Source organism: Dermochelys coriacea, chromosome 1, assembly GCF_009764565.3.
Source record: "Dermochelys coriacea isolate rDerCor1 chromosome 1, rDerCor1.pri.v4, whole genome shotgun sequence".
Taxonomy (NCBI): Eukaryota; Metazoa; Chordata; order Testudines; family Dermochelyidae; genus Dermochelys; species Dermochelys coriacea.
In genome coordinates, this window is record NC_050068.2 from 329,551,721 (window position 1) to 329,579,336 (window position 27,616).

Consider the following 27,616-nt stretch of genomic DNA (forward strand, 5'->3'; position numbering starts at 1 on the left):
TTAGCACATTCCCACTTTTTGTGCCAAGGTCAGTAATAAAAAGACTGGTCCTAAAACCGATCCCTGAGGAACTCGCCTAGTAACCTCCATCCAGCCTGATGGTTCACCTTTCAGTATGACCTGTTGTAGTCTCCCCTTTAACCAGTTCCTTATTCACCTTTCAATTTTTGTATTGATCCCCATCTTTTCCAATTTAGCCTGCTAATTCCCCATGTGGAACCGTATGAAATGCCTTACTGAAATCAAGGTAAATTAGATCCACTGCGTTTCCTTTGTTTAAAAAATCAGTTACCTTCTGAAAGAAGATCAGGTTGGTTTGGCACAATGTACCTTTTGTAAAACCATGTTGTATTGACCTCAATGTCTTTACTTTCTCCTTCAAAATTTTTTCCAAGACCTTGCATACTCCCAATGTCAAACTAACAGGTCTGTAGTTACCCGGATCACTTTTTTCCTTTCTTAAAAATAGGATCTATGTTAGCAGTTCTCCAATTATACGGTACAACCCCTGAGTTTACAGATTCATTAAAAATTCTTGCTAATGGGCTTGCAATTTCATGTGCCAGTTTCTTTAATATTCTTGGTTGAAGATTATCTGGGCCCCCCCGATTTAGTCCCATTAAGATGTTTGAGTTTGGCATCTACCTCCATATCCTCATTTCCATTTGTCATCCTACCATTATCCCTAAACTCCTCATTAAAGACTGGGGCAAAGTATTTTTTTAGATATTGGGCCATGCCTAGATTATCCTTAGCCTCCACTCCATCCTCAGTATTTAGCAGTCCCACTTCTTCTTCTTTCTTTGTTTTCTTATTTATATGGCTTTAGAAATTGGTTTTACTATTGGTTTTAATTCCCTTTGCAGGTCCAATGCTACATGGCTTTTGGCCTTTCTCACTATCCCTATGTGTTCTGAGCTCCCATAAGGTAGCTTTCCTTGCTGATCCCTCCCATCTTCCACTCCTTGTAGGCTTTTTTGCATTTTCTTAATCATCTCTCTTAGATGCTTGTTCATCCAGCTTGGTCTACAACTTCTGCCTGTGAATTTTTTCCCCTTTCTTGGGATGCAGGCTTCTGATATTTTCTGCAACTTTGACTTGAAGTAATTCCAGGCCTTCTCCTGCCTTGAGAGCCACAAGTTCTTCAGTCCAATTCACTTCTGTAACTAATTTCCTTAATTTTTTATAGTTATGTCTTTTGAAATCAAAAACCCTAGTCACAGATCTATTTCTGCTTATCCTTCCGTTTAGTTTGAACTGAATTAGCTAATGATCGTTTGAAACAAGGTTGTCCCCTACAACCATTTCTTCTAAGAGGTCCTCACTGCTCACCAAAACCAAATCTAAAATGGCATCCCCTGTTGTTGGTTCAGCAACTACTTGGTGAAGGAATCAATCAGCTATTGCGTTCAGGAAAATCTGAGCCCTATTATTATTACTAGCACTTGTCCCTGAGTCTATATCTGGGAAGTTAGTCTCCCGTGATCCCACAATTCCCATTAGTATTTACTTCATTAAAAAAGTTAGAGGTCTCTCTCCATATCCAAATCAGATACTGGTGGTCTATAGTGCACACCCCAAGCACTAACCCAGGGGAGGCTCTAATAGCTTTTTTCCCCCATGTGATTTTTGCCCAGACAGACTGTCTTCTCCATTCCATCACTTATTTCTTTACAGTCTACCTCATCACTGATATACAATGCTACTCCACCACCTTTGCCTTTATTTCAGTCTTTCCTAAATAGTACATATCCTTCAATACCTGTACTCAGTCATGACTACTATTCCATCATGTTTCTGTTACCCCTATCATATCTGGTTTCACTTCCTGCACCAGTAGCTCTAGTTCTTCCATTTTATTACCTAGGCTCCTCACATTGGTGTACATTAATTTGTGCTGTTTGGCTTCACTCACATTCTTTATCTGATTAGACGCAGACATTCTACCTCCAGTATCACCTATTAGACTGTTATCTACATTACCCTTCCTCCTTATGTCTATTCTCCTACCCACGGCTGTATCCTTTCTTTCTTTTCTTCCCTCTCAATGTTAAAATCCAGCATGGAGATTTCCTGGGACATCTCCCTACCATCTTCCCCGCCCCCAAATTCCTAGTTTAAAGCTCTCTTAATCAGTTGTGACAGTCTCCATTCTAGAAGTCTATTTCCCTCCCTACTCAGGTGAAGTCCATCCTGAGAGAACAGTCCTCTGTCCATGAATGCCTCCCAGTGGCCATACCTCTCAAGCCCTCCTTATAGCACCACTGCCTGAGCCATCTTTTGATCATCATCGTCTTGTCACACCTTTGTTGCCCTTCTCTAGGAACCAGCAGAATCCCACTGAAGATGACCTGAGCCTCGATTTCCTTAAGCATCTTCCCCAGCCTGGCATAGTCTCCCTTGATACATTCCAGCGAGAATCTAGCCGTATCATTTGTTCCAGCATGAAGGACAATCAGTGGATTCTTTCCCGCTCCTGTTAAGATCCTCTTCAGCCTCAGGTCCACATCCCGTATCTTAGCACCCGGCAGACAGCACTCCTTTCTGTTCTCTGGATCAGCTCTGGTTACAAGGCCTGTCTATTATTCTCAGTAAGGAGTCCCCAATCATGTAGACCTGCCTCTTCCTGGTGATGGTGCGATTCTGCAGTCTATCCCCTGTTCCCTCTGGCTGCAAGTCCTCTCGATTCCTATTCTCCCTTGCAATCCTCTGAACCCATCCTATGTTCTCCTGGAGCTCATATTTGGTGGTGGTATCTCCATTGACTCTTCCTATAGGACTAGCTGCTCTTCTCTTCTTCCTTGCCCTCTCACCTTCATTGACCACCTGCTGTGCCCCTTCATTTTCCAACTCTGAAAACCTGTTCCTGAGCTCTATTTCTCCTTCACTAGCCTGTCTTTTCCTCTGCCTGGTTCTCTTAGTCACAATCTTCCACTGTCCACTTTCCTCACCCAGAAGCCTCCCCTCAGAATTCTTTGGTCCTGCTTCCATCTGCAAGTCTGAGCTTTTCCCTTCAGCGTTCTCATGTCTTCGCTCCATCTGCTCGAACCCCCTTCTAAACTCAACCAGTTTCCACCTGAATCTCCAGTCCTCAGATCTTTTCTTCCACCAGCTCTATCAGACGGCAGTTCATGCAGACTAAACTCTTTTTCAGGTATCCCTTCTAGGATCATGTATATGCCGCAGCTTCCACATCCAGTCATCTTCATTGTGTCTTCCATTGCTTGGGTCACTACCACTGCTGCCTCTATCTGTCATAGCCTTCCCACTGAAATCCTGTTAGTCTGGGAAACACAAAACAAACCAAAACACCACCACCCACAGCAAAACAAACCTCCAACGAGCACCAGAACACCACACACTCCCTTCAGTAGCCTGTCTGTTCCTCTCCCTGGCTCTCCTAGTCTTCCCCACAAACTCCCCTTGAGAACTCCCACTCAGACTTCCCTGTTTACAGCTCTGTTTGCTGTCCCCTGTGCTGCTGCAGCTGTCTGTGCAGCTGGCTGGCTGGCTACCTTTATAGGACTCCTAGTCAGAGAAGCCCCGCCCCCTAATCAGGGCTCAGCTTCTCTCCCAGCACACTGCCCCTACCAGCCTCTACAAATACACACTGGAGGCCTTTCTTCTTCTTCGAGTGATTACTCATATAGATTCCAATTACGTATATTCACACTGCGTGCAGTCAAAGTTTTTCCCCTAGCAGCGCCCATCAGGTCAGCTGTGGAGCCCCCTGGAGTGGCGCCTTCATGGCGCTCTATATGTGACCCTGCCGACCCTGTGCCTCTTCAGTTCCTTCTTGCCACCAGTGACAGTCATTGGAACTGTGGGGTGTTGCTTTGCAAGCTCTCCATGTTTCCCTAGCTTCTGATTCAGACTGTTTGTATTTTGTGGTTGATTAGTTTTTAGTTAGTTTAGTTAACTGTTGGGCTGAGGGGTTTACCCTCCACACCAACTGTGTTCTTCTTGGGGGCTTACATGCCTAAGTCCCAGGGGTTCAAGCCCTGTAACAAGCCCATGGCAACATTGCTTAGGGTCTGGGGGAAGCACACCAAGCAGACAAGTGCAGGATTTGTAAAGGGTTTCTCCCCAGAACAAAAAAGGAGTGAGACTTTCGCCTCAAGCAGCTCTTTATGGAGGTGGCACTTAAATTACAATCTACATTGGTGCGGCAAGACCCAGCACCAAGCTCATCAGTGTACAGTGCCCCGGTGGCAGTGGTAGAAGTAGCACTGCGGAAAAACTCTGGGAGAGACCGGTGGCAAAACCAGTCAGATCGACCTGGCACCAGTCCCATTCCCTGACACAGAAGCGCCACCAGAAGCAGGGGAGGAGTGGCTCTCCGACTCAGAGACCCACTCTGTTGGATCTGGCCAATGGGGCACATCCCAGAGAGGAGCACCCAGGGCTCGATACTTTGGGGTCGGAACTTCGGCCCCGCAAGGGGGACCATTTAGTCCAGTGCTGTTGGACTTCCCGAGCCAGGTCATTGAGGAGGTGGAATTGCCATCCACACCAGATACCTTTGAGGCCACGAGGGACCTCATTGCCATGACAGCACTGCAGTCCCCGGTCCTTCGAGTCAAGCCTCCAGTACTGCAATATGTGGCACTGTCTCGAGGCAAACTGGTGATGCTCTGTCCCTCTGCGGTGTCTATCCCTGTCGTGCAGCAGGTACCGCTCCCAGCGTTGGTCATCCTGGCACCGGTCAGCATCCCTGCACAGATCCTGATTGTGGCACCGCTCCCCAGTCTCGCAGAGACAGGGTATAGATACTCAGAGCAGGGCCAGCACTGGTTGGGCAATGGAAGGCCTGAGGTGGGGGCAGGGCCATGGCCTGCACAGTGGCAGGGACCAGTGCAGTGGCCATTTTGGACCCCATGGGCCTACCACCAGGCCCAGGGGACCCACTCCAAGGGTTCCTGTTTGGCAACCTGTGAACCATGGGTGCCGGAGTTATCAGCCCATCGCCCCACCCTTAGGAGTGCCGAGGAGGTGCCGGTCACCCTGGAACCTACCCCAGTTCCTGAGCCTGACTCAGGTGAGATTGGCCCCCTACTGAGAGGCAGAACAGGAGGCCCCTGGAGACCAAGAGGGTCAGGAGGACCCTGTTCTCCTCCCCCTGCCCCATTAACCGCCTTGTCATTCTCCCCAGGTGAGGTGATTGCAGGCACCTTAGTCTCTGGACTGTCCCCCATAGATAGCCGTGCCTACAGGACCACCTCTGCAGAGTAGCACAAAATATGGGCTTGCGGAGGCTGAGGAGGTGGAGTCGGAGGACCAGATGGTTGACATTCTGGCCCTAGAAGGCCCATTGAGGGTGGCTCTACCCCCATCAAGACTACACAGGCCAATGCTAAGACCATTTGGCAGACCCCATCCTCCATCCCTCCCACCATGAAGGGTGTGGAGAGTAGGTATTTTGTCCTGTCTAAGGGGTATGAATACCTCTTCACCCACCTACAGCCTTGGTCATTGATGGTGGCTGCAGTAAACTAAAAGGAGTGGTAGGAACAACAAGCCCCAGCGCCTAAGTCCAAGGATGCCAAGTGCCTAGATTTATTTGGGTGCAAAGTGTGTTCTACAGGGGGAATGCAACTCAGGATTGCCAACCAGCAGGCAATTCAGTAGCTACAGCTTCAATTCCTGGAACTTGATGCTCAAGTTTAAGGAGCTAGTGCCAACAGAGTCCAGAGAGGAGTTTGGAGTGATAGTGGAGGAGGGCAAGGCAGTGGTACGGACCTCTTTACAGGCCTCACAGGACACTGCAGACTCAGCTGCACGCACTTTGTCCTCTGGTATTGCCATGAGGTGTAGCTCATGGCTGCAGGACTCCTGGCTGAGGTTCAACAGACCATGCAGAACCTGCCTCTTGATGTGCAGGTCTGTTTGTAGAGCAGACTGACTAGGCTGCATAGCCTAAAGGACTCCAGGGCTACCATGATATCATTGGATATGTACACCTGGCAACCCAATGTAAACATATCAAGCTGCAGCAGCAGTCCTGGCCTCCTTGACTGAGGCAGGACTTTTATAGGAGAAGGAGCAGCAATGGCAGACGAAAACCTTCAAACCCACCCCACCCCCCGCCAGGGCCGGGCCCGACTAAACCATCATTGGATTAAAAGCAGGCCTTTTTGAATGTGCGTCTTTCTTGAATAGTCTGTCCCACTTCTTCTGTGCTTGGTCCCAAATAACTTCAGACCGCTGGATTCTCTATATGGTAGAAGTGGGATATTCTGCTCCTACCCTCCCTCCCACCCCCTTTCCCCATCCCTCTTCATGGACCCTTCTCATGAGCAACTCCTTATCCAAGAGGTGCGGGCACACATCACCATGGGAGCGGTGGAGGAGGTTCCTCGGGAGCTAAGGGGAAAAGGATTCTATTCCCAATACTTCCTAATCCCCAAAGCCAAGAGGGGTCTCAGGCCCATTCTAGATCTATGAGGACTCAACAAGTTCATGGTAAAGTTGAAATTCCACATGGTCTCCCTGGTTACCATTATTCCCTCTCTGGATCCAGGAGACTGGTACGGCGCCCTCAACATGAAAGACACATACTTCCATATAGCTATTCGGCTTGCACACAGGTGATTCCTACTCTTCATGGTCGACCACAAATATTATAAATTCACAGTCCTTCCATTGGGCCTCTCAGCCCCCCTCCCTCCCAAGTGTTCACCAAGTGCATGTTGGTCATGGCCACTTTCCTCCATCGGAGGCAGATCCAGGTATACCCATACCTTGACAACTGGCTGCTCAGGGGCCGCACCAGGGAGAAGGAGGTATCTCAAGTCCGACTGGTCAGATCCACATTCAAGAGACTGGGTCTCCTCAACTTGAACAAGTCAACCTTGGCACCAACCCAAAGAATAGAATTAATTGGGGCGGTGTTCAGCTCGGTTCAGGCAAGAGCACTTTTGCCAGAGTCCCGATTCCAAGCCATGACTGACATTGTTCAAGGCCTCAGGCAGTACCCAACCACTACAGCAAGGGGATGCTGGAGACTCCTCGGCCACGTGGCAGCTTGCACTTAACATGACCTGGTATGCCAGACTGAGGCTCTAGCCTCTACAGGTATGGCTCGCTTCGGCCTATCTCCCAGGATGCAATAGCCTGAATTTAGTGGTCACTGTGCCAGGGCAGGTGCTAGAGTCCCTTCAATGGTGGCTCAACCCTCAGACAGTGTGCGAAGGAGTTCCCTTCAACAGCCCTCATCCTTCCTTGTTCCTAGTAAAGGAAGCATCAGCTCTGGGAGGAGGTGTGCATTTGGGAGACCTCCAAACACAGCGTCTTTGGTTGCAGGATGAGCTCTTCCTCCATAACATCAAGGAGCTGAGGGCAGTGCAACTAGCATGCCAGACCTTTCAGGCCCAACTACAAGGTCAATGTGTAGCAGTTCTGACAACACATTGCCATGTTTTACATCGATAAGCGGGGTGGACCCTGGTCCTTTCCCCTATGTCGGGAAGCCCTCCGTGTGTGGGAGTTCTGCATAGCCCACTCATTCACCTGGAAGTATCCTATCTACCAGGAGTTCAGAATGCACTGGTGGACCACCTCAGCAGGTCCTTCCGCAGTCACAAGTGGTCCATCCAGATGTTATACACCTCATATTCCAAAGGTGGGGGTTCCCCAGGTCTGTCTTTTTGCCACTCAGAACAAAGTGTCCAAATGTTTTGCACCTTCCAGAGACACCGCCCAGGCTCAATCATGGACACATTCCTGCTACCCTGGCTGCCTGCTCTATGCCTTTTCCCCCATTCTCTCTCGTGCAAAAGGTCTACTCACGGTCCCCAGGGATAGGGCAGAGAGAATTCTGGTAGCACCAGCATGGCCTCGATTAACTTTTTGTTACACCACACTCCTGGAACTGTCAGTGGACGCCGTGGACATGTTGCCTCTCCTCCCTGACCTGATCACTTGGGACCATGATTGTCTTCATCCCCCTGACCTGCAGTCCCTCCACCTCACGGCTTAGAAGCTTCATGGCTGACCCCAGGGAGTTTCTGTGCTCAGAACTAGTAAGGGTGGTCCTACTTGGCAGCAGGAAGCCCTCAACTAGAGCCACATATCTGGCAAAGTGGAAAAGATTTATTTGTTGGTGTGCCCAGCATCGTACACCCCCTTTTCAGACACCTGTACCTCTCATATTAGAGTACCTTCTGCACCTGAAACAGCAAGGCCTGGCAGTGTCCTCCATAAAAGTACACCTTGCTGCTATCTTGGCCTTCCACCCAGGAGCGTCTGGACCCTCAGTCTTCGCCAACCCTGCGGGTGGTTGGTTCCACAAGGGTCTGGAACGCCTACATCCCCAGATCAGACCGTCTGTCCCTGCGTGGGACTTTAACCTAGTCCTCTTCAGGCAAATGGGTCCCCCATCTGAACCGCTGGCGACTTGCTCCCTTCTCTATCTTTCGTGGAAGGTAGCCTTTCAGGTCGCCATTACATCAGCAAGGAGGGTGTCTGAGGTAAAGGCCCTTACCTCAGACCCACCTTGTATGGTTTTCCACAGGGATAAGGTGCAACTTGGACCTCACCTGGCCTTTTGTCCTAAGATTGTCATACTTCCACACTAGTCAGGACACTTTCCTGCCAGTTTTTTTTAATCCTAAGCCTCATTCCAGCAGCTGTGAGCAGAGGCTGCACTCCCTGTATGTTCGGTGAGCACCAGCCTTTTACATCGAGCGCACCAAACCATTCAGGAAGTCGAACCAGTTATTCATAGTGATGGCAGACTGGATGAAAGGACTCCTGGTCTAATCTCGAAGAATATCTTCCTGGATCATGTCATGCATCCACAAATGCTACGAACTGGCCAAAATACCAGACCCGGCTCTTACGGTACGCTCCACGAGGGCTCGGGCCTCATCAGCGGTGTTTCTGGCCCAGGTCCCGATACAAGAAATCTGCAGGGCAGCAAGTTGGTCTTCAATATATACATTCATGTCTCATTACGCCATCATCTGGCAGAGTGGTGCTCCAGTCAGCAATTCCATAACGCCGTCCCCACCACCTACGTAAGGCTTGGGAGTCAACTAATTGGAATTGATTTTAGCAATCACTCATCCCACTTCTGAAGTGATCAAGTTAGGTAGTGATGGAGTGTGAGGGAGGAAAGGATGATAGAAAAAAGTTACTCATCTTCTCATAACTGTGGTTCTTAGAGATGTGTTGCTCATATCCATTCCAAACATGCCCACCTTCCCCTCTGTCAAAGTAACCGGCAAAAAGGAACTGAGGAGGTGCCGGGTCAGCAGGGTCATATTGAGCGCCATGAAGGCGCCACTCCGGGGGGGGGGCTCCACAGCCAACCCAATGGGTGCTGCTGGGGAAAAACTTTCCGATGACTGTGCACGCAGAGCACACACCTAATTGGAATGGGTCTGAGTAACACATCTCGAACAATAGCTACGAGAAGGTGGGTAATCACTTTTTTCAACATCCTTTCCTTCCTCAAATCATCACTAGCTAACTTGATCACTTCAGAAGTGGGATGGCATTTGGGACTATTTTTGAAATGTAACAAGTGTATATTTTTGACTTTTATCTGCACCCTCCTTACACCCTTGCATGTCTTAGACTGAGAGATCTTTGGGGCAGGGACAGTCTTCATACATTGTTTAATATACAAATTCCACTTTTGAATTAATTAAATCATATCTATGAATCCAACTTGCTAGGGGGTGTGCACTGACCTGCTGTGTAGTGCTACTACTTTTCCATCAGCTGGCAGTTTGTGATTTCCCGCCCCCCACAGGTTGTATTAAGAATAGATGCATACATAACACATTTGACATACCTCATCACCAAAAAAACAGTATTTGAAAACTTAGTGAGGAATGGAGGTTGTTAGGAACCGAGGTATTGTTAAGCAAGACCAATGGTTCATAGGGTTCAGTTTACTGCTTCTGTCATTGGACTATACTGATAGTAAAGAGCTTATTTTCTCCCTAGTTTTATAGTTGGTTATGCAACAACTTTGCTGTGGGGGGTTGATTTTTTTTTCCATAGTATTAGACCAGTAGTTTTCAACACAGATCTGTGTGTCCACAGACTGCCAAAGATTTCCAAAGGGGTCTGCACCTCCATTCAAAATTTTTTAGGGGTCCACAGATGAAAAAAGGTTGAAAACCATTGTACTACACCATGCAGTCCACTTTGCCAATCCAGATTATTCCATGTTGTACATATACTAGTGGTTTTATCTTGTCTAGCTTTATATAGGCAAAACAAAGATTTCCCCCACTTCCTTTGGGAAACTGTTCCATAGTCTAATACTTTAGGAATAATGGCATTGAGAGAGATGTATGACTTTCTTACGCTAAGCAAGCTTTTGCTTAAGTGTTTAAATAATTTAAATATTTACATACTTACATTGTCCTTTATTTGGCACTTATTTATTAATATAAACTATTCTTTTGGGGAATTTTTTTTAATGTTTTATGCACAAATGTAAAAAGGCATGGTCCCTGCTCTCTAAAAATCACAAAGATGACAGCTCTAGGGTCAGAGAAGAGGTACAATATGCAAGCAAAGTGCAAGTGTCGGCCACAATTTGAAAATATGAATGTTTAACTACTCTGCTTTTTGTGTGGTTTTATGCTTATGCTCTGTAGACTATCTCCAGTGTGACAAAGTTCTGAGCCTGTAATTGTGGGTCCCATGCTTCCTGGCGGATCCAGGGCCCTCAAACTCAATAAGGCCCCAATGTGACCTTCCGTTCACAGTGTAGTGGCCAGAGTCACAGCCTATTGAATTAATTTCATCCCAGTATGGAAGATGGAAAGGTGAAATACCCCCCTAGTCTTTGTTGCTCTGTAGAGCTCAGTAGGCACAGTTCGCCTTCCTGAATGGACAGAGTCTTGCTTCCCTTCTCAAGGGGATCTCTGTAGAATATGGGGGGGAACCCGGGCCCCCCCTCTACTCTGGGTTCCAGCCCAGGGACTCTAAGGATAGCAGCTGTTGGTGGCTTTCCCTTCACCGCTAAATGCGGCTTTGATTCCCTGGGCCACTTCCCGCATGATCCCCTCTTCCTAGCTTCACTCTTACCTTAGGATACAGCAATGCTTCCTCCTCCAGCTCCTTTCACCTGGGGGCTCTTGAGGGAACTGGGAAGGAGAGCTTTTAAGCAGTCTGAGTGAAACCTTGATTGGTTCCACCTGTCTCCATTAGCCTAATGACCTTAATTAGTTGATTGGCCTGGAGTAGTCTTTGTTTGGCTATCGAGGGAACAGGGACCTGCTCATCCTGTGGCTGATGTACCTGATGTACTCTTTTGAGGTCGTCCTGCTGGCTGGTTGCCCCACTGGCTGCTGCTGCAGCTGTCGGGAGGACTATGCTGGTGTGACCCTCAAAGGGTAGTGCGAGGCCCTGTTCCATCTCTTTTGGGGCCTCCCCTGGCTGGATTCCTGCTGTCCTTGCTGCTGCTGCTGCTAGAGAGCTTGTCGTTGCTGCTGCTGGAGCTGAGGAGGGAGTGGAGGGGGTCTTGTTTTGTGGAAGGGGTTTGTAACACCTTTTGCTTCTGTGGTAGGAGGTGCTGTTGTTGTGGGGAGCTGGGGGAGTGGCGTGAAGCCCTCTCACTGGTCTGTTTGCTCCCCTACTGCCCCCTCCACCTTTCCACCTACCTTTTGGCTCTATTCTCCACTCCCCAGCTCAGCAGTTTGCTCTGCCTTTCTATCCATCCCGAGACAGTAACAGTAGCAGCCGCAAGCAGGCACTTGGTTTTTGGGCGTCCGTGGATGCACTTTTCCTTTCCCCTCCCTTGGCTTTGTCCTCCCTCCCTTGCTGTATTTGGCAGGCAGGCCCCGTTCCCCTCTGCCTCGTCCACTGTCCTGGTCTTGCAGCTGCTTGCCCCACCCGCCACCCTGTTTGCTCTGATTTGCCCTGTTCTGGCTTTTGGTCCTTGTCCTGTGGTGCGGGCGTGGTTGCCAGCCCTATTCTCCTCCCCTTTCCTTTGGATGTTTTTGAACTTGCCCTGTTTTTTACTCCACACCTGTGGCATACTTGTTTTGACTCTGCCCGCTTCATTCAATCCCTTGCTGTTTGCTCCCCTTCCCGGTCTGTCCACATTCTGCTGTTGGGTGTTTGAGATTCTCATCTTGTGCTGGGAGTTGTTCTTTGTTTTCCTCTGTCCCTTTCTGTTGAAGCCCCTCTTCCTCTCCCCTCCCCCTGCCCCTTGCCCTTTCTTTCCCTCTGTTCCCTTCTTCCTGCCCTAGCAGCTGTCCCATCTCCCCTTTCCTGTGGTGTGTGTGGTTCAGGGGGTGGGACTTCTCTGGCTGCCTCTGCAGCTCTCCTTCGGTCTCCGTCTCCACCTCCCCCACCACACCCTCCTCAGCGATGGCTACCTTGACTGCCACTGCTGGAGTACGTGTCGGCTCTGCCACTGAGGCACTGGCGGCGGCAGACGCACATAGGGACTCCCGGGACTCCGTTGCTGCTGCCGCGACCTCTGCCGCCTCCACTTCCGAAACCGCTCCCTTGGCCGGTGGGGAGGGCTGGGGACGAAAAAGGGCAAGAGCCCCGCCCGGAAGGCGAAACCTCCTGTGGCGGTGGAGCCTTCTCCCGCTGCAGCCCTGTCAACAGCCACAGCCCCCCCTTCTCCCTTACCTGTTGTTCCCTCCACCAACCCTGGGGATGCCGCTCTCTTGGCCCCAGGGCGTACGCCCAGGTGGCTGTGACGCCTCCACTTGTCATCGCCTCGCTGTCTGCTCCAGCTGCCTCCGGAATACCATTCCTAGCAGCCGGGGCCCCTTTCTCACCCTCACCAGGGAGCACGGGGTGCGTTGCCTCCTGGTGCCGACCTCCCCCCACGTAGAAACCTACGTGTGGGCGTTGGCGCGGGTGGTGGGGCCCACGGCCCTAAGATGTTTGGGAAGGTGTTGGTCTTCCTGGCATCGGAGGCCGCCGCCCAGGAGGCTGTAGAGAGGGGCTTGGTAGTGGAGGGGGGGTGTTCACGTCCCCCTTGAGCCATTTGGAAGTCCTGGGCGTACGGGTGGTGGTCTTCTCTGTTCCTCCCTTCCTCCCCAATGCCGCCCTTTTGCCATTCCTCTCCACCCTGGGGAAGCCCTTGTCTGTCCTTAGCCCCCTACCATTGGGCTGTAAGGACCCCACCCTCCACTACATTTTGTCATTCTGCTGGCAGGTGCAGGTTCAAGTGATGGGGGGGCCCTCTGGAGGGGTCCTTTCTGGTGCCCCATTGAGGGGTCCATTACTGGGTTTACTACTCCTCAGGGGAGGACCAGTGCTTTCTCGGCTGGGCAGCGGGGCACGTCTGGAGGGGCTTCCCCCTGGCTTGGCTTAGAGGGGCATCTGGGACCCCCACTACCTGGAAGAGCCTCAGCTCTATCATCGCTGGCAGCCCTGATCGCCTGGACCCTGGGGTCAGCCATCCTCTATCTGTGACCGATGTCAACTCCTCTCAGGTCTCGGGGGGGCTCCCCCGACATGCCCAGATGAGTGTGTGGGCCCCGCTGCTGTGGTGGGTGATAGACCAGGGCCTGCGGAGGAGAGGGTGGCAAGGCCGGTGGCGGGACTTGAGCAGGGCTTGCCTCGGAGAGATTCTGTCCCTTTCCCCACTGTCCTGCCCGCCTCTTGCCTTACCCTCCCATCAACGCCCTTGCTCCCTGGCTCTGACCCAGCTGGCCAACCTGCCCTTTTGGGGAGCTGGGAGCTCGTGCGAGGGAGGCACCGAAAGCGGGGAGCACAGGCCCAGCACCCCCCCTCACTGGCGAGGGGGAAGGGACCCCCAGTAAAACTATGAAGGGGGTTGCTGGCGCTGAGCTTTCTGCTGACTCCCCTGCTGATGTTAATCGTTTGGAGTCGGCTGAGGCCACTGCAGCTGTGGCAGCAGGTAGCATCGTTTCTCCTATGGAGTCCCTCCCTGAGGGGGTTGCAGAAGGTGTCCCTCCTGCCACTTTGCCATCTCTGCCCCCTGTAGGCGCCACAGTGCCTACTGCCCTGGCTGCTGTCGAGGGGAACCCCGTAGAGGTGGGGGGGGGGGAGTTTATCTTTATTTTTGATGAGATCGAGGCCTCTAGGCTTGACCCTAACCACCAAGCAGCACTGGGGCAATTTCCATCTTGTTCTCCAGACTGTGAGGGTCATTGTGGGGGAGGGCAAAGGGACCAGGAAGCGGGATGCTGCAGCTTACCAGCAGGCCCGCAGCTTCCGTGATGCCCTGATGGCTTTTGGAGTCTCACGGTTTGCTGCGGGGCCCAATGGGAACCGCTGCTGCCCCTGACTGCGAGGATCATCCCCAGCCCTCCTCATGTCGCTGTCCATCTTTGCCACTTTAAACACCCGGGGCTGTAAGTTGGTTCTCCACAGGTGCCAAGTGCTCTCCTTCCTTCGGGAGGGGGGTTACTCGGTTATTTTCCTGCAGGAGACCCACACAGACCCAGCCAAAGCTAGCTCGAAGCTAGCTGGCGGCTGGAGTGGGGGGACAGGGTCTACTTTAGCCATCTTTCGGCCTGTCAGGCCAGGGTGGCGACCCTGTTCTCTCCGCACCTACCAGCCCGAGGTGCTGGGGATTACCGAGGTCGTGCCAGGTCGCCTGCTGCACCTCTGGGTTCGGGTGGAGGGGCTGATGTGGCATCTCGTCAATGTCTATGCCCCGGCATCTGGTCCGGAGCGAGCGTGTTTCTTTCGGCAGGTGTCCGCCTTCCTCGGTTCTCTGGATCCTCGCGAGTGCCTGGTCCTGGTTAGAGATTTCAACTGCACCCTCAGAGTGGGACAGCACAGGGATTGAGCTGAGCCCGGCCGCCACAGATGGCCTCAGGGAGATTGTCCACCAGGGAGTGATGGGCTACGTCTGGTGCAATCACCACCCAGACGATGACTCCACGTTCATTTTTGTCCAGGTGGAGGAACAATGGTTGAGCCCCTCCTGGTTGGATCACATTTATTTCTCTCTGTCCTCTTTCGCAGGCCCACTCCTCCAGCGTTCAGCTGGCCCTGTTCTCGGACCACCATTTGGTGGCCGTGACGGCCTCCCTTTCTTCGGAGTGGCCGGGGCCGGCCTATTGGCACTTTAATAACAGCCTGTTGGAGGATGTGGGATTTGTGGCATTCTTCCAGGAGTTCTGGCTGGCCTGGCGGGACCAGAGGCTTGCCTTTCCCTCAGCATGGTGGTGGTGGGATGTAGGGAAGGTTCCTGTCCAGCTCTTTTGCCGTAGCTACACCTGGGACGCCAGCCGGCGGAGGGATGTGGTGATAGAGCAGCTTGAATGGGAAGTTTTGGAGCTGGAGAAATGTCTGGCTGCCAGCTTTGGGGATCCACCCCTCTGCGGAGCATACTGGGAGAAGCAGGAGGAGCTCTAGGCCCCCGATGACCTTCGGGCCTGGGGTGCCTTCATTCGATCCCACATCCACCTCCTGTGGGAGATGGATTGCAGCTCCCGCTTCTTCTATGCCCTGGAGAAGAATAGGGGTGCAAAAAAACACTTTCTCTGCCTCCTAGTGGAGGACAGTGTCCCCCTTACAGATCCAGTGGAGATGCACAAGAGGGCCAGGGCCTTCTACACTGGCCTTTTCTCCCTGTATCCGACTGACACCGAAGCCTACAGAGTGCTTTGGGATGGACTCCCAACAGTCAGCACGGGCAACTAGGGCCGGGTGGAGCTGCCTCTCACTCTGGCCGAGTTCTCGGAAGTCCTCAGTCTCATGCCCACCAATAAATCTCTGGGCATGGATGGGCTGACTGGAGTTCTACTGTGTGTTCTGGGACATCCTCTGCCCGGACCTTGCCACCGTCTGGGCCGAGTCTCTGGAGAGCGGGGTCCTCCCTCTGTCATGCAGGCAAGCGGTGCTCGCCTCGCTGCCGAAGAAGGGGGACCTCTGCAATCTCTGAAATTGGCATCCCGTCTCTCTCCTCAACACGGACTATAAGGTCATGGCGAAGGCCATTTCGCTGCAGCCGCATTCCATGCTGGCAGACGTGGTCCATCCAGACCAGACCTACACCGTCCCAGGCCATACCATCTTTATCTGGTCTGGGATCTCTTGGAGCTTGGGTGTAGAGCTGGTCTGTTGTTCACCCTCCTGTCCTTGGATCAGGAGAAGGCGTTTGATTGGATGGAGCATGGTTATCTCCTGGGCACTCTGCAGGCATTCGGCTTCAGGCCCCAGTTTGTGGGGTTTCTCCAGGTGCTGTGCGCCTCCGCGGAGTGTCTAGTAAGGCTCAACTGGACCCTGACTGCACTTGTCAGCTTTGGGCGAGGGGTGCGTCAAGGCTGCCTGCTGTCAGGTCAGCTGTACACTCTGGTCATTGAGCCCTTCCTTCGTCTCCTTCGCAAAAAGTTGACAGGGTTGGTGCTGCGTGAGCCGGAGGTGCGGCTGGTTCTGGCAGCATACGCTGCCAACGTGCTCCTCATGGTCCAGGACCCGGATGATCTGGTGTGGGTGGAGGCCGGTCAAGCTGTTCGTTTGGTGGCCTCCTCTGCCTGGGTCAACTGGGTCAAGAGCTCTGGCCTGGTGGTCGGGGCTGGGTGGTGGGCGAGCTCCCTCCCACCCGCACTTCAGGCCATCCGATGGAGCATGGGTCCACTGCTCTATCTTGGCATTTGTCTTTCTGCCACGCATCCGTCTCCATTGGAGAACTGGAATGGTTTAGAGGGCAGGGTGATTTGGGCGGTTGTGGGGCTGGATGGGACTGCTCCGATGCCTCTCCCTCCGGGGGAGAGCGCTGTTGCTTAAACCAACTGGTCCTGTCCATGCTCTGACACCGGCTCAACACCCTGTGCTCACCCCCGATGTTCCTGGCCAATCTCCAGAGGCTGGTCCTGGAGTTTTTTTTTGTCCGGGATGGCACTGGGTCTCTGCAGGTGTTCTCCATCTCCCCCTGGAGAAGCGAGGACAGGGCCTGAGGTGTAGGCGCATGAAGATCCACGTCTTCCGCCTCCAGGCCCTGCAGAGGCTCCTTGTAGTGCAGGTGGCTTGGCATAGAGCATATTGGCGCATGCCTTCCTCCGCCACCTGCGAGGGCTCCGATATGACTGGCAACTCTTTTTTTTTTTTTTTTTTTTTTTTTGTTTATTTATTTATCGAGAAATCTTCCGCGAGACCTCTCCGAGCTACCGGTTTTCTACTAGGACCTCCTCCGGGCCTGGAGGCTGGTTTCAGCAATTGGGTCCTTTGTGGTCACCGAGGGGGAAGATCTCCTCGCGGAGCCCCGCTACACAATCCCCATCTTTGTGTGCAGGTGGCAGAGTCCCCTTTGGTGTGCCGGAGGTTGGTCCTGGTGGGAGTCACCAAGATCGGAGACCTCCTGGACTACAACCTGGGGGGTTGGGTGGATCTCCACCTTTATGACCCCCTAGCCTGTACTCCAGGAGGTGGAGGCAGCCCTGCCTCCTACAGCTTGGTTTTTCCTCGAGCGGGTCCTGTGAGAGAGTGCGCCCCGCCTGCCCCTCACTCCAGGCCATTCAGATCTTTCCATCAGCCCCCCGCCCCATGGGCCTTCCCGCTCTCCCCCTCCTCGTACCTCAAGCTGGCTGAGTACAATGCAGCTGGTTTGTTTCCGAACCCCACCAAGGGACCATCTATACACGCTCATGCTGCACACGCTTCACTACCCCACCCTTGTGTCCGGCCCTGATACCAAGTGGCGGGATTTTTTACCAGCCGTGGAGGGTGGGGAACCCCGGTGGGTCAGTTTATATTCCATCTTAGTCCCGTGGCCCGCCGGGGATATCGGCTAGCAGCTCCTTCACAGAGCCCTGAGCAAGGGCATGTACTTGGCGCGGTTCACCTCTGTCCCTGAAGCCTGTCCCTTTTGTGGGCGCAAGGGAGACCCTGGTGCTCGCATATCTTCAGTGCTCCAGGCTGCAGCACCTTTTCCAGCTCTTCCAGAACCTCTTATTGAAGTTCTGGCTGCACTTGTCCCCGCACTTGTTTGTTTATGCACACCCGATTTGAAGCCCCACAAAGTCACGGGACCACCTCGTCAACCTCCTCCTAGCCATGGCCAAGGTTGCCATTCATAACACCAGGGAGAGGAGGTTGGCGGAGTGGGGAGGCCCTGCGACTGTGGGGCTGTTTTTTGCTCCTTAATCCGTTCACTCCTCCGGGCAGAGTTCCACTGGGCAGCGTCTGCTGGCGCTCTAGACGTCTTTGAGGAGCAGTGGGTGCTGTTTGGTGTCCCCTTCAGGTTCCCTAGTTTTAGCCCTTTGACCTCCACGCCTTTCCCGTTATTGCATTTGTTGTCCCCCAAACTCAGTTGGGTTCTGGGTTTAGTAGCCCCTCCTTAGGCTGGGGGAGGAGCTTTTAGCAGTGGGCAAGCTAGTGCTTGCCCACGTCCCAGTGCTCAAAATGACCACTCACTCTTTTATATCCTTCTGGCCTGACTCAGTCACACCAGCTAATCCTTAACCTAGCCATTATAAGTTGATTAGTAGTTGAGTTGCGTGCGTCTATCTTGCTCTTTTAAACTTTTCCTTTATATGTTGATCCTTCTACTTCTAGTATTCAGAACCAAACACAATATTTTGGTTGCAACTTCACTACAGCTGTACTGAAGGGATTATTACTTATTCTGAAATGATAGCTAGGTAGACATGAGTTTGCAATCTGCTGTACATTCTACACGAGGAAAACTTGTGCTTACCAGTAGTGCAAACTGTATGTGGATGGGACACAAGGTTAACTTAAACTTAAGTCTCCCTTTCCTTCACCCTGCTTGAACTCCACCCTGAGTTGAGGGCAAAACTCATCTATTAAAGTCTATTTATGTTATCTTTTGCTTCCTCTTCATCCATTAACTTTGTAATTTTCTCATAGTAATAACTGACCAAGTATTCTACAGTTGTTTAATAATGTAGTAAAAGCATCCTGATTGGTTGTTAACTTAGATTGATTAATAATTAAATCACATGGTGTTTTAATATCATGTGCTGCAAAGAGTTGCAGAAGACACATTTAAAGAACCACTTGCGGCTCCTGAGCCTCAGTCTGAGTGTGCCTGCCTTAGAGTGTTTGATCAAAACCAGCTGATAGATTGTTGCCTCATTTTACTATTATATGATGTGTAAAGACAAAAGGTTTCTCAAAACATTTTAACCCTTTTTTTTGTCTTTGAAATAGCAGGAATATCAGTCAGTTTTCCATGGCTTTTCTCAAAGACTTGTAGTTCTCAAATGCTGTTCATAGTCTAGACTTATAATTGAAGGGGCAGAGCATTGAATCTAAACCAACTTTGTGTGTTAGTCATTTCTTAGACACATATTAATAAAAATATTGAGTTTTAAGCAGTCTGAATAAAAATTGCTTCCCCTTTTAGTCAGGTTCTACTTGTTTGGTACTTGTGAAGTCATTCTACCAGTTTTGCAGTTGATAATCTTCTGTAGTAGACTTGAATTTCCAATGTGTGTTTTTTTTTTTTTTAAAGGTGGGGGGGAACCCCCACAGAAAACCCTCTAATACTTTAGGTCATCTTTACTCATCAGAGAAAAGCACAAAATCCCAGCACATGTTCAACTCTTATCCTTTGCAGGTTACCTTTAGGGGAAAAAAGCTAAATACCTGATTTTCGGGCCGATTAATCTCCTTGCATTAATGGATCAACTTTCTCTCAACTAGATTTCCCTTTTGGATATATTTATGTAATCTCTTTGTTTCCCTGGGTTAACACTGACTTAGTTTCAGAGTAGCAGCCGTGTTGGTCTGTATCCGCAAAAAGAAAAGGAGGACTTGTGGACTTTATAGACTAACAAATTTATTTGAGCATAAGCTTTCGTGAGCTACAGCTCACTTCATCGGATGCATTCAGTGGAAAATACAGTGGGGAGATTTATATACACAGAGAACATGAAACAATGGGTGTTACCATACACACTGTAAGGAGAGTGATCAGGTAAGGTGAGCTATTACCAGCAGGAGGGTGGGGGTGGGGGGGAGAACCTTTTATAGTGATAATCAAGGTAGGCCATTTCCAGCAGTTGACAAGAACATCTGAGGAACAGTGGAGTGTGTGGGGGGGGGGGGGGGAGGGAATAAACATGGGGAAATAGTTTTACTTTGTGTAATGACGCATCCACTCCCAGTCTCTATTCAAGCCTAAGTTAATTGTATCCAGTTTGCAAATTAATTCCAATTCAGCAGTATCTCGTTGGAGTCTGTTTTTGAAGTTTTTTTTGTTGAACTTTCACTTCAACAAAAAAAACTTCAAAAACAATTTCCCCATGTTTATTCCCCCCCCCCCCCCCATGTTCTTGTCAGCTGCTGGAAATGGCCCACCTTGATTATCACTACAAAATGTTCTCCCCGCCCCGCTCTCCTGCTGGTAATAGCTCACCTTACCTGATCACTCTCCTTACAGTGTGTACGGTAACACCCATTGTTTCATGTTCTCTGTGTATATAAATCTCCCCACTGTATTTTTCACTGAATGCATCTGATGAAGTGAGCTGTAGCTCACGAAAGCTTATGCTCAAATAAATTTTAGTCTCTAAGGTGCCACAAGTCCTCCTTTTCTTTTTACTGACTTGGTTGTATTTGCTACCATGCTCTCCTATCTGGAAATCTTAACTGATTTATTTTTGTTACCTTTCCTCTGTTCTACTTAATGTGCTTTTTAAACCTTGATATCTGACCAATCCCTTCTAAAGCAATATTGGTGTGGGTTTTTTCCTCTTAAGAGAAACTGTAGTCTATTGCCTTTTTCCTTCCTGGCCGTAAAATCTCATTTTTAAGGGGTGTAAAGTAGAACATTGTTTGCAGCATTTAGTGTTCCAGACATTTTAATTGTTTGAGTACAATTGTTACTCAGAGATTGGAAGAGGAAGGGTGAGTTATGAATAAGACTTCGTTTTAGTCACGGGTATTTTTAATCAAAGTTATGGACAGGTCACAGGCAGTAAACAAAAATTCATGGATGGCCTGTCCATGACTTGTACTAATAGCCCTGACTAAATCTTGCCACAGGTGCTCGGGAGGGCGGGGGGCAACCTCGGGGGGAGGGGGCGGGGGGTGTTGATGGGGCTGGCAAACTCCCACTTGGCTCCCCGGAAGTGGCAATATATCCCCCTCTCAGCTCCTAGCTCTGCGCGCTGCTCCCTGCCCCAAGTGCCGATTCCACAGCTCCCATTGGCTGGGAGCTTTGGGGGCGGTGCCTGTGGACGGAGGCAGCGTGCGGAGCTAGGAGCTGAGAGGGAGAGACATATCGCCACTTCCAGGGAGCCTCGCAAGGTAAGCGCCTCCCAGAGCCCTTACCCCTTCCCGTGCCCTAACCCCCAGCCCTGATTCCCCCTCCTACACCTGAACTCCTGCTGCTGGGGAGGGGAGGGGGAAGTGGCCTGAGAGTGTCCCAGCCACTGCAGAAGTCCTGGAAAGTTACAGAATCCATGACTTCCGTGACACACTCGTAGCCTTAGTTATGAATAGATTGTTTTTGAAGTACAATGTGAAGCAAATACAAAAGTGATGTGCTTCATTTCCTCAAAGCTTTCGTTACGTTGACACGTTAATATTGCTTAAATTTTAACATCTCTATTTCAGAGGTTAAGAAGATTATCAACCAAATATAGAACTGAAAAAATCTATCCAACAGTCACTGGAGAAAAAGAAGAAAATGTTAAAAAGAACAGATATAAGGACATATTGCCATGTAAGTTTTGATTCTTCTATACAGAACACATTAAAAAGGATAATTAACATTTTTCTTTATCTTCCCAGTTTTACTATTCACATTCTGTTGAACAGTTAAATTAGATGGAAATTATTCTCTGCAAAGGCTTCACCATCAAGATTCTTAATCGTCCTTTAAAGTGAAACGTTGCCCTGGTATATATGGTTATTTCAGCCTCCTAGTTTCTATTTTAAAATTACTTAAAACCATATTATTTTACAAAACTAAACAAAACAAACTTGCAGTTAATAGTGGACTTTGGTCTCCAGGCCTGTTAAACCAACACTTTTCACTTCACAAGAACCAAATTCATTCAGTTACTCAAAATTAATTCAGTCTTGAAATTTAATTCAGGTTTGGGTGTCCAGCATTGATTCTCCCCCCCCAGCTTAAGGGGATCAGAAATTACTTATTTGGGGTGGGAAGTAAAGACAAACCAATGTAAACTATAGATGTGGCTTTGTTTGTGGTATGACAGATGCTTCTTGTACACAAGCTAAATTTTAAACCTCTGACAAAAAGATTTGTGGGGGGGAGGAGGGGATTTCAATCCCTGAGTCCTTTTTGTTTGGTTTTTGTATTTTGGTAGCACCCAGTTTTAGGATTGGTGCCCCATTGTACCAGACACTGTATAAACACATAGGAAGACATGCTCCCTGGCAGAAGAGCTTATAATTAATAATTTTTTTAATACAAAGAGTATAACAAATAGAGAAATGGGATGGAATGACAAAGGTATTGTAAAATCATATTTTTACATATATTCAGTGTAAACCCTTTCAGCAATTCATTCATTGGTTGCTCTAACATAAGCAAGTGGCAAAGAGCTCAGACACACAAATCATATTTTGAGAATAGAGTGGCTATTAATCCAGTCCCAGGAGGTTAGAGAAGTGCAGGGATTTATTTCATACTTTCAGAGGGTTAGCAGTGTTAGTCTGTCCACAAAAACAATGAGGAATCCAGTGGCACCTTGAAGACTAACAGATTTTTGGGCATAAGCTGAAGAAGTGGGGTTTTTTACCCATGAAAGCTTACGCCCAAAAATATGTTAGTCTTTAAGGTGCCACTGGATTTCATACTTTGCTGTTCCAGAAATGATGCTAGGTCTGCAACCAGTTCTGAATTTAAAAAAGGTTGTCATCTTCAGTCTCAGCTTTCAGCATGGAATCCTTAAAGTCCATTATTCAGTCTGTGTACTTGAGTACATTCTATGTTCTCTGGATCTTGTCGGGATGAAGCATGGAGGTATACAGTTTGCCACCTGAGGCAGCATTTTCAGCAACAAGCCCTGCCTTTTGGACTGGCTACAGCCACAAGTACAATTACCAAGATTATGATAGTGTTGGCTGCAGCACTGAAAGAAAAGGCAGGTGTCCATCCTTACCTGGATGACTGACTGACTGGTTGGAGCCAATTTGTAAACAGCCAGGCAGGGAGTGTCAGAGGTTTGCAGTTTCCCAATAAGCAATGAGTAGGTAAAAAACTAGAAGAGTTCTGTCAGTGTCTAGTAGGAGCTGGTAAGTCATGGAACAATTAAAAGACCTAATAAGCAGCCTCTACAAGAGAAAATGACAAACTTCAGAGATAGGGCAAAGCTTTGATTCATCATTCGGAAGAACAGTGTGGAGTTGCTGCAGGCACTAGGATCAGTGGTGGAAAGTCAAGTTGTAGTGCCCTTAGCCTACTTCTCCAATAGTCCATTTGAAATCTTTCTGGTGCAGTAGGAGGAAGTTGTGGTACCACAGATGATTTTATATCTGAAGATATCTAAGAAGGTGTGGCATTATCTGAAATAGTTGCTCTCCACAAAGGAATGACTGACTATTGACCACTTCTGGATTAGAAGGTGTTGAATACAGGTGCCAACCTACAGGGTTAGGATGCTCATTTAGGGAAAGCAATAGTCCAGGGCTAATGAACAGAGAATGAAAGTGATCCATAAACAGGCCAGAGACCAATGCAGTGACGTTCTTTGTATTGAATTTTCAGAACCAATGACAGTTGTGTAGAAGAGTTTCAGTTGGACAGTGCCATGATTATGACATAGATTAACAGCCAGGGAGGCACAAGGAGGTTAATGGTTTCTAAGACCCTAAACCTCTTGATGTCATGGGCAGAAAGAAATCTTTCCAGTCTGTCAGTGGCTGGCAGATAGTGAGGGTTCCAAGAGTCCGCAGCTCCCAACCTTGGTCTGAAATAGTCCAGACATGCTGAAAAGACATCTGTTTGATAGGAACTTATGAAGAAGGCTAAACATATGCTTCCCATAACAATGAAGGGATGGAAAGAAGTCTTGATGTCTGGTCAACTGGTGCACTGAATGATCATTTTAACGTTGCTGAGCTTTAATTGTGGTGTTAATCGTGTCCTTGGGTACTTAGAGCCTTCATTTATGTCTTTTTAGTTATTTAAATGTAAATATACTAGAAAAAATACCCATGCTAGTTCTGCAGAACACAGCTGTATGCAGGGGAGTTGAGAACTGAATTAAGTGTTCAACAGCTGTATGAAAAGCAAGGCAGACCTCTGGTGAATTTGGTGGCATTCAGGAAAGTCAGAAGTCTAGAAGTATAATTTCTGCTCATTTGAGGTGTAAATATCTTCGTATCCTCAGGAGGTCCTTCAGTGAACTAGGGAAGAAAAGATTTATGTTGGTATCAAAGTGAAAACCAGAAAACGCTTATGGATCTTTCTGTCATAAAGGAGGGAAAAAAGGCACAATAGATTTTTGTAAAGCATTTGCCAATCTTTACATTCTGCAGAAACTGCTCTTACCACCAGAGAAGTATATGTATGACATACTCGTAACCATATTCCATCCTAGTTCCAACCTAAACAAATCAGTGAATGTTTTATTTTAGGCTGTTTACACAGCTTTTAATATACTACCTTAAATTCTGTTTTAATTTAAAATTTTGAACATGAATTATCCAGAGGGACCAATTTTTAAACTCTAAACTGGAACCATAAATGTGTGTTAATATATCCAGGGTTTGGTGTATTCTGTAATCATAGAATTTGCCACAGAATTCACCCTCTCCTACAGCATTGTACTCCAGAATCTCAGCGCTCATTTAAAAAAAAAAAAAAAAAAAAGACCCGCTTCTGGAATTGTAAGGGTTACAGAGAATCTGGAAAACAAAAAAGATAAACCAGTGCAGTGTGTTCGTTCTGGAGTTCCAGACAGCCTGAAACAGTATCTCAAAGTGGTGTGAGCTGCCCCACTCATTTGAGTGATGCCACATTAACTCGGCAATTCTGCAGTTGTGATTTGCCATTTTCCCCAAAATGCTACGTTTCTCCCAGGGACTGTGCCATTGTCTGGCTATGATGAAACTGAATGGGGTTTGACTAGGCTGCAAATTTGTTCCTAAATGTCAGGTAGTACCTGGCAGATAAAAGTATACAGTGCAGGTAATTCCATAATCAATTACATACACCCTAAGTCTGACAAATGGACCCTAGTCTCCCTGGGTAATTTGGTGCCCCTTATACTATGTCTGGATGAGAAATTACCAATCCCCTATGTCATCTGTGAATTTGGCCCCCTCCCTATTCACATAGCTCCTGGCCCTGTCGACCCAAGAGAGCTTCAGTTTCCTGCCACACCCTGTATTGCAACATGTCTGACCAGATAATTTTTACTCCTGGAAAAGTTCCAGGATCTGCCCCAAGTCCCTCTTTGCTCTGATCGTTAAGTCCACCCCTTTACACATTCCCAAATCGTTGTGGTCCACTTTGGGGAAAAATCATATCTGGTGCCTGCTCACAGGCCACCACAGTGTATAGAAGGGACAACAGCTGGTCCCATAATATGCATAGTTCCATAACAGCTGTTCCGTCTAAAGCACCTGGGATTCACCACTGTCGGAAGACAGGATACTGGACTAGATGGACCATGGTCTGGCCCAATATGGCTATTATGTTCTTATACCCCTCCTCCCATGCCAGTTTAGGGCTGCTTCACCACTGCGGCCTAGCTGCAACCTCCAGGCAACTTGGAAGCCTGGCTATGCACCCAGTAAACAATACTATGCCTGCAGATCCACACCAATGTCTGCCTGGCTCATTTGCCAACATCTGGAATACACAAACAAAGGCACATTAACACGGATTCTCCACCTGGGATCTCGTGTACATTTTGTATGCTTCAGAATGTCAATACTTAATTGCCTGAGTTGTACTAGCTCTCAGACCCAGCTGGGCTGCTGCTGTTGCAGCCCTGCTCCTGAATGAGTGAACCAAACTCACGTGCTGGAAGCCTGAACTTCATCAGAACCCACCTTAAAACTGTAACAAACTGGTATGTTGTGAGGGGACGCCCATCCCTCCCTGGCCTTATTGCCACATACACCCTCAGTCTCCACAGAGCAGATCCTAAGGTTGTCACCCTCCTGTAGATTAATGGATTCACCCCACCTCTTTGATCTGTCTTTGACATACTTAAACTATCTTTGACTCTGTCAAAGTTAATACGACCAATCGCCCCTCCCAGTGAATATCCCTCAATTCCATAGCCCTTCCAGAAGAGTCCTTCTAGAACCCAGGTACTAGTTCACTGATCCTAAAAGTTCCAAAATATGCTACCAGAAATGCCACCATGAATGAACTTGCTTCTTGTCCACAATGATGTGTGGGCTTTACATTCTGCACCAGATCCTTAAGCACAGTAACAGTGATGGGTGACATGTATCTTCCTTTGGGCTGGTGCCTGGAAGTTTCTAGCAGGATGGTCTCAAAACTAAAAACATACTAAAAGGATCTGAGTAACCATTCAGCCTGCTGACCAACGTAAGGACCGGTAGGCGAGTGGAGATGGTTGATGATACCAGTTGCCAGGTTGCTAATGACACCATGTACTGCAGCACTCATTCTTTCATTATGGGCCATATTGGTGACATGCCCTCTTGCTCCTGAAATTGAACAAAATCATTAAGACTTCTTTTGTAGCTCTGCAATGTTCACAGAGCCACCTATCTCTGCACTACAATGACAGTTGTCCTACATCAAGGTTCCGTAATGCTAGCAGCATCCATTTGGGTTCCTTGCTGGCTACCAAAATCGGTCCATCTGAAAATGAGACAATGCATCTGATATGACATTATCAACCCTGGGCACATGTCTGGAAGAGAAACAGATATTAAAACCTAAATGTAGTACAGATGCCTTTACAAACCTCATAGCTCTGTGATCTGGAGGACTAGTAACTGATGACATGTATCACTACCATGTTGTCACACCAGAAATAGATGCTTTTATTAGTAAACTTTGTTTCCCAAATGACCACTGCAATCAAATGAGAAAATGTTCTAAAAATGTCCCCTCCCTCCCCCCAGTATCCCTTTTTGTATCCATATGAGGGGTCATTTTTGGGTGCACAACCTGTCTTGGTAAAACATACTCGGATGATTTGGGAGGTACAGGTTTTGGAGTATCTTTAAATCATCTGCAAGTATCCATTCCTCCCTCTACAATGACACTCCATTAAAATGGCTCGGAAACTGTTCCCAAACCCCCAAATACTCCATCTCTCTAGTAACTCTTAGAAAATGGTGAGGTCTGTCTATGCTTGCAGAGGCATTCTGTGCCCTGCTTGCAGCATCCAGACCCAGGACTGCCACCTGGCAGGCAAAGTTTAGATGCCCAATTAATAGATTGTAGCTCGTGGAGTGTAACTTTTTATGGCCCCCTACCTCTCCTGATCAAGCCCAGGAGCTCCAGAAGCTTATCTTAAGGGAGTTTATATACCCACTGCGTTGTACCCCCATAGGTCAGCATTGAGGAAGGCCCCTTTGTTTTTTTTTTTTCCTCTGCCAGGGTACCACCAGTTTTTTAGCTAGTGCCCAAAAGTTGTCCATCAGACTAACACACTCATCCAGATTTACCCTGCCCATGTATAAAGTCACCTAAGTAATTCACTACCTGCCATAAACCAGCATCACAGCCCTGTGTAGCATTGTATTAAATTTCTCAAATGCCAAACAGGATATTGCC

General features: G+C 48.8%; 1 protein-coding gene across 8 annotated transcripts in view; it reads left to right on the forward strand.

The window, feature by feature from the left end:
- The window catches only part of PTPN12 (protein tyrosine phosphatase non-receptor type 12), a 158,390-nt gene that overhangs the window by 47,492 nt on the left and 83,282 nt on the right, over positions 1–27,616 (forward strand). For all 8 annotated transcript variants that reach the window (XR_006275770.1, XR_006275771.1, XM_038400706.2 and 5 more), the window contains exon 2: positions 21,490–21,598. Coding sequence is in view for 6 of the 8 variants with exons in the window: in XM_038400706.2 (XP_038256634.1) it covers positions 21,490–21,598 (109 nt within the window). In the remaining 2 variants the exon portion in view is untranslated. The remainder of the gene's footprint in view (positions 1–21,489; positions 21,599–27,616) is intronic.